General features: G+C 36.0%; 1 protein-coding gene across 1 annotated transcript; it reads left to right on the forward strand.

Annotated features, from left to right (window-relative positions):
* The first annotated feature begins 4,175 nt into the window (after window positions 1-4,175).
* On the forward strand, window positions 4,176-7,494 carry LOC131025858 (uncharacterized). Its single transcript, XM_057955645.1, has 8 exons — window positions 4,176-4,196; window positions 4,734-4,980; window positions 5,360-5,454; window positions 5,827-5,913; window positions 6,315-6,402; window positions 6,486-6,571; window positions 6,899-7,137; window positions 7,251-7,494. The coding sequence occupies exons 1-8, from the start codon at window positions 4,176-4,178 to the stop codon at window positions 7,366-7,368; spliced, it is 981 nt and encodes a 326-aa protein (XP_057811628.1). The 3' UTR covers window positions 7,369-7,494.
* Window positions 7,495-7,714: the final 220 nt, after the last annotated feature.

Here is a 7,714-nt window from a genome sequence, read left to right on the forward strand (position 1 = left end):
AATAATTTAAAATAATTTAATAACTATAATTATCATTACACTTTATACATAATTGAAAATTCCGTTTTTAAATTCGAAATTTTATTGAGTAATTAGTATTTTATTTTTAAACCATATTTTACATTTGTTATATTTTGTTTCTGTTTATTATTTATATTTATTTATTTAAACATATCATTTAATTTCGATTTCATCGTGCATCGCACGGATGGTCGTACTAGTCCTAAGTAAACTCTAGTAATATTCAGGCAAACGAAATAGGAAGAAGTTTTAATTAAAACTAAACAGCAAATAATAGCAAATAAAAATCAAATAGATAACTAAAATATAAAAAACTCTGACCCTAGGGAATGTACTGTTGTTAATCAAACACATGTATTCAACCTATTGATTCAATTACCAATTTAATCCAGCCCTAATGAAAGATCACAACACTATTCATAAGCTTCTCTAACGAACATTTATAAACATAGATTAATAAATCCCTTATCGCATTCAAGACTCAAATGAATAAATTAACTCCCAACAGCACACAAAGAATAGTTTCCTATAGCTTCACCTGTCATATTCAAGACTAAAGGCTAACACTGTATCATGCATTCCTGAATCGACTGAACAACTAGACATGTAAACTATTGATCAGATAATTCACAAGAAAACAAACACCAGGAATCATGAATCACAAGCTGGAGGGCAAATTGATATCAATAAATCAAAAACACATATTCAATCAACTTATGTACAAACCCTAGGTTCAGATAAAGGAACTAGCCAGTCATAGCAAAAGAAAACTTAAGCATAATTAATAAGAAAACATTTGTAAAAACTAAATTATATAAAACCTGGAATAAACCAAAGTAACAGCTTGAATCTTCAATCTTGCAGAAATTCAATCCAAGCTCTAAAAACTAGAAAGCAATGAAAACTAAAAGCTAAAGAACTGAAAAACTAAAGTTGGGAACCCTAGGTAGGTTAAAAGAAGAACTATATATAGTGTCAGGGTAAAACCCAGTACAAAAATCAGAAATAACTAAGAATATTGTAAAAGGCTGAAAAACACGGAGGAAACGACGCCTTGATCGGCGACCGTCGATCACGTCGCCGAATTACAACTCTAATTTCTCCAAATTCGGCGACCGCCGAAATTCCAACTTCAAGCATTAAATCCTTCCAGAGATATCGGCGACCTACTCGGCGATCGCCGAGTTGGTCGCCGCAAACCTTATTCAAAAAGTCCAAATTCGGCGACCTGAACTCCAGGTCGCCGGAGGTCTCCTTTGCTTAGAAGTGTATCTCCCTTGAGATATTGGTGTTGATCTTGATTGATGGAGTCTTGACTGATAATGTGGAGCATTGTCCTGTTTTGGTCTGAGCTGAGACTGATGAGGTCCAGTTATATAATGTTGTGGATGATATTGAGCTTGACTGAACTCGATGTTGTCTTGTCTCCATGGTTGTTACTCTTTTCTGAACTGAACAGGTTTCAGTTTCTGGTTGATCTTGTTCTTCCCCCTGGACTGATGATGAAGACTATGATTCTTTGCTCCATTATTTTGATGATCTTTCAGTCTTGAAGCTCCTTTTCCGTATTTCGAGTGAAATCTGCTCTCCAGTCTTTTCAGGAGGACGTACTGATTAGGTGCCTCATTTGCTCATCTATAGTTATGTGAAGGAGAAACATTCTTGTTCACCATCAGGTTTCTCTTCTCAACTTCTTCATTGATGTAACACCCCGTACTTTTCCTTTTTAGTAATAGTGCCAAGACACTATTGAGAGTACTGAGATATTGAGATGTTAGATTTTTGATTATTTTAGATGAGACAGAGTTTCTTTATAGATAGAGATATGAGTTATTAGAACCAATGACGGAGTTAGAAAGTGAATAGCTTTGAGAAGACGAATTGAGTTAGAGATGCTGATAGAAATTGAGAGGAGATTATATTTTATTTCTTATACCGGATATAGAACTATCGGTGAGACTGACTGTCCTATTATGTTAATAGGAACAACGAGCTAGAAATGGAGTTGAGGAAAAGAGTGAGAACCCCTGTAGAGAAGAGTCGTTTTGAGAGATGATTCGTTTGTCTGTGAATGTCGTTTGTTTTTTACATTACGTTATCTGAGACTATTTGTTTGATTGATTACGTGACTTTTTGTTACGTGTGCATTTATGATTGAGTGACTATGATTTTTTCTTGAAAATGATAGCACGTGAGTTTTATTTTGAGTTTTCAAAACGAACGAGATTTATTTTCATCGAGAAATCGAAAAGTGCCGATTTATAAAGAAATTTTCTAACAATATGTTTCAAATTATTTTTATTATTTATTATTTATTTTTCCAAGAGATGACGTAAAATTTATTGAGTGAGTGCATTAATGTTTAGTGCTATTATTTTTAATTATGATCACATGTGTAATTATGCTATAGTATGTCTTTAACTAGTAGTAACATTTCATGATTTAAAGTTACTACACTATCACTCTCACATTAATATTTTATTTCTTAAAGTCATGTGCTAATTGCCAAGTGGGCAAGTGGATAATGGTGTAGAGATTTTGGGAGACAAAGCATTAATTGGTTAATATTCTTAAGATCAAAGTGTATCTTAGCAAATCAAAGAAAATCCTCTCACTTCCCTCATACCTCACCTTTCGCCCCTCTCTCTCTCCCTCACCTTTATCTTTCCTCCATTGATCACCATTGGAGAAACCTTCCAAGCTTTCCTAAAATCACATCTATGCAATAATCCTTCACTAAATCAAGCCCTAAACACTTTCTATACTTGATTCAAAGAGATTAGTAGAGTTTTGAGCTTGAAGTTTAGAGAGAAGAAATTCTACTTTTCTTAACAATTCTTGAGTAAGTGTTAAATATCTCTAGATCTAATCATATTTGAGTTAGATATGTGTGTATATGCATGATTGAAGCAAGAAAACACCCCCTCAACCCTTTTGTGAGATTTTCGAAAATAGGAAGTTTTTCCCCTTCAAAAATCTTTCTTGTTCTTTTCTTAAATTAGGATGAGAAATATGTTTAATGAGGTATTTTGAGATGATTGATGTGTGTATTGCAAAGCTTGGTCTTGTGATGCAAATTTTTGCATAGTTTAGTTTGACTAAAAATTGGGAGATCTTGAGTTTATGGTTTGAATAATAAATTGATGATGAGTATGAGCTTATGAGATGATTGACATGATAATTGATGGATTGAATTGATGATTGGAAGTGATGGATGGAATTTGGAATGAGTTAGTTTGATGAAAATTAGGTATATGTGTCTCTATGCTTTAAATGGTTAATTGATGATTTATGTATGTGATTAAGTGGCCTAAAATGATATATCTAAGGTGAGATTAATGTTTCATTTGCATTTGTGAAGTTTCAAAAAGTCTAGTTTATCAAAAATCGAGACTTTCATGTCTTTTGTGCTTTAGTTTAAGAAAAATGTTTTTGAGACAGCTCTGGCCTCCGAGCTGACTGTTCTGCTCTGCTCTGTCGAGTCATTCTGCTCTGCTCTGCCGAGCTATTCTGCTCTGCTCTGTCGAGCTATTCTGCTCTGCTCTGCCGAGCTATTCTGCTATGCTCTGCCAAGCTATTCTGCTATGCTCTGCCAAGCTATTCTGCTCTGCTCTGCCGAGCCATTCTGCTCTGCTCTGTCGAGTCATTCTGCTCTGCTCTATCGAGCTATTCTGCTCTGCTCTGCCGAGCTATTCTGCTCTGCTCTGTCGAGTCATTCTGCTCTGCTCTGCCGAGCTATTCTGCTCTGCTCTGTCGAGTCATTCTGCTTTGCTCTGCCGAGCTATTCTTCTCTGCTCTGTCGAGTCATTTTGCTCTGCTCTGTCGAGCTTATTCTGCTCTGCTCTGCCGAGCTATTCTGCTGTGGCGTCCGAGCTGATTCTGCTCTGTCTATTGAACTCACACTACTCTGGCTACCGAGTAATCTCTGCTCTGGCCACCGAGGTGAGTCTAATGAGTCAAATGTTTATGTATTGATGTTCTTGAGCGTTATAAGAGTTTAATATGAGTTTTGAAGAGTTTTCATTAAAGAAGTATGGAGTTTGAGCATGTTTGCTTGTATGTTGAGTGTGGAGTCATTTTACAACTCTTTTGTACCTACTGTTTTGTGAGGTTATTGTTACCCAAACATGATGAAAATTTTATGATAAGTATATATGAGAGTCTTGAGCATACTGGTAAAATTTGAAGCCTTTTCGGCAACGTTTACTTTTTTTTTTCAGAAATCGAAATGTGAGATTGCTCAAAACTGCCGAATATGGTAGGCTGTAAGAGAACAGCCATATCTTGTGAAATACTTGGAGTTCTTCATCCTACTTTTTTTTAAATGAAACTAGACTTAAACACTACTACAAAAGTTTACATACATAACAGTGAATAGATAACGGTTTTTTTCAAAAACCGTTATGTATGAGCGCACTTTTAGGAATAGATAACGGTTTTGCGAAAATCCGTTATCTATGTAGTGTTGTCTAAATGCATAGATAACGGTTTGAACAAATGCGTTATGTTTTTGCGTTATCTATTAGTTGCATACATAACGGTATTACAAAACCGTTAAGCCGACCGTTATCTATGAGCATTTTTTTATAACGGTTATTTTAACCGTTATATATGAGCGTCTTGATACTGTTATGTATTACTTTTATAATATTTATTTTTAATTTTAATAATATTATAAAAAATTAAAATCCTAATTTCCTAATACACCCTAGCCAAACCCTCTCTCTCTCTCTCTCTCTCTCTCTCCCACCGTTCTCTCCTCTTCCACCGCCTTACTCCCTTCAAACCGGGCATCACTGTCGCCGCCAGCCCCCATCCTCGCCGCCATTCGCCGCCGTGTAGCTGTTCGCGCCGCCGTCCTCGCCGCTGAGGCCCCCTATCCCTTTCTCTTCCGCGAACAGCAGCGGTCTGAGGCGCCGCCGCTGATGTATCCTTCTCTGAAACTCCGGCGCTGCTGCTGTAAAATCTGGCAACTAATTTTGACCGTTCTTTCCCTCTTTTTCTCTTTGTCTCGGTTTCCCTCTATAATCCCTCACTGGAAGCGCGCAATTGAAGGGAAGAAGTCGAGCCCTAGCTTCTCTGTCTGAAATCGCCGGTCGCCGCCCTGGCTTGACGCCGCCGGATATCCCTTGCTCGGAGATCGCAACACCGCTAAAGTCCTTCCTCTGCTCACAGATCGAGCCCTAGTTTTTCTCGATCCAGCTCAGATTATTTTTGGTTGTATCACTCTTTGATTTTTGGTTATTTGGAATCTGAGGTTGTGATTGTTGGTTTGGATTTGCATACTTGAGGAATTTCTTTGTGTAATTGTTTGTGCATTTATACTCTCACATTGCAGTGGTTGGTCCTAATGGAATTGGAAAGTCAACGATACTCAAACTTATTTCTGGAGAGCTTCAACCAAGCTCTGGGACAGTTTTTCGTTCAGCAAAGGTACTCCTAGCAGTTGTAATTCTGGTCTTCTGAATCAATTATGCTTATTTTTCCTAACTGGTTATGCTTTTGGCTTCACTATTTCCATTGGTCCAACCTGTTCAAATGGCATAAATATCTGTGTTTCATTATTATCTTGTTTTATTACACCATGTGGCCATTTTCTTTTCTTTGCTGTTTTAAATTGTAATGCATTCATCTATCTGCACCAGATTCTGCCTAATAGAACTTTATGCTGATAGATGATTATTATTCATTGACTAAAGGATTTCAAGAGCTTACTTTTGCTTAACAATTGGACTGATGCTGGTTATTTTTAATTTCACTATCTTGTGTTCCTGAAAATGATGGTTTTTTTATGTTTTCTTTCAGGTTCGCATTGCTGTGTTTAATCAGCATCACGTTGATGGTTTGGACCTCTTTTCAAATCCACTTCTGTATATGATGCGGTGCTTTCCGGTAAATCTCATCTGATTAGAATGATATATGCATTTTCTCATCTTTATGATATCAAACATCTGATTAATGCTTCAGGTTAATAATAACTCAGACTACGTAATGTGGTCAAAGTTAAGTTTTAATTTTGTATTGAACTTGTACTTGCATATTATCTATTGCTAGATACATTTATGTGGTTACATTGCTAAACATGTCACTTTTGGTGATCAAGTGTTAGTTATAAACTATAAGCTAATACAAAAATTAATATGGTTAAATGCGTTTAAAGTTTCTTTTGCTTTGTGAGAGAAGAATTTAGTTGATTGCACCCTATCCTTAATGCCCATTTTTAATGCAAGTCTAATCATATTGGTCTTGTATGATTACATTTTCTCAATAAAGTTGTATCTGTTGGTGTGCAGGGAGTGCCGGAACAGAAGTTAAGAGGGCATCTAGGCTCTCTGGGTATAACAGGGAATCTTGCCCTTCAGCCGATGTACACACTATCAGGTTTCCTCTCTTTAATGCATATGGTGTCAAAAAGTTATTGAACAATTGGTGGATCTAGTAAACTGCTTCCAATTATATTCCAGGTGGTCAAAAAAGCAGGGTTGCATTTGTTAAGATTACTTTCAAAAAGCCCCATATTTTGCTGCTTGACGAGCCATCAAACCATCTTGTAAGATGATTAAATTCTATTGATTTTTCTCTTATGACTCTTCTGGGGATATGTACATATTATGACTTTTGCTTCATTTCCTTGTTTTTTGTTGGAGGGGAGGGGGGATTTCTCATGCATGCTGTTTCCAGATAGTTGCCTCTTCATTAATTTGTTTATGTAAAACTCTTGGGCTTTTGGAGTTTCGGGTTCAGACTCCTGATCCTTAGACAAACAACTGTATATTAAAGATCAATATTTATATGGATGCACATTGAACTTTATAGCTTCTTCAACGTTATGCTCTAAAGTTGTGGTTGGATAATAGTCTTCTGTTTCTCCACCTAGGTTTGCTACATTGCTGCAGCAGTGTCTCACAGTTGTTACCCTTCATGGATGCCTAATCTAATTATGGATATTGCTATGATGTGTTCACAGTTACTCCAATGTTTGGCTGTTATTGCTTTTGTTGGTGGTGAAGATCCAGAGCAAACGGAAAAATCAATGCACATAATGTGGCAAGTGGCTCATCCTAAATTGGGTGCTAATGTATGCATCCTTGCTATTAGCTTGATCCAAAATATTTTGTATTTTTTTCAAAATTATATTATATTGAAGACCACTTATATATAATCATTTTCTCCGTCAGCAATGAGCCATTTGTGACATTTGTGACAAAAGTGTTTTGGTGTAACTGTAGGATCTTGAACCGGGCAGCGCTGAAGAGTAAAGAAGAGTTTGGAACAACATACTTGGCGCCCGTGGCGATGCTTTTGAGCATGAGGCAACTAGAAGAATGCGTAATGAATTTATGGTAGCTTGGGATGGCTTGAGGTCAAAAGACAACCAGAGAATCATAGCAGGTTGATTAACTAGTTCTTGAGGACTTGGTGCTAGAAACATTGTATGATAGATTTTTGTTTTAGCTATAAGGTAGTTGATATTTTCAATTTTGAATCGGAATATGCAATGATGATGTATACTTGATATTTGGTTCATTTGTATAATAGTGTATGAATATTTTGGATGATATATAATATTGTTATTGTTGATTTTATCATTTTGTCGTTTTATAAAAATTGTAAAATTTAAAAATATACTACAATTATAAAAAGTGCAAAAAAATTGTTATAAAAGGTGCAAAAAATAGTTATGTATTCTAAT

This window comes from Salvia miltiorrhiza, chromosome 5 (assembly GCF_028751815.1).
Source record: "Salvia miltiorrhiza cultivar Shanhuang (shh) chromosome 5, IMPLAD_Smil_shh, whole genome shotgun sequence".
Taxonomy (NCBI): Eukaryota; Viridiplantae; Streptophyta; class Magnoliopsida; order Lamiales; family Lamiaceae; genus Salvia; species Salvia miltiorrhiza.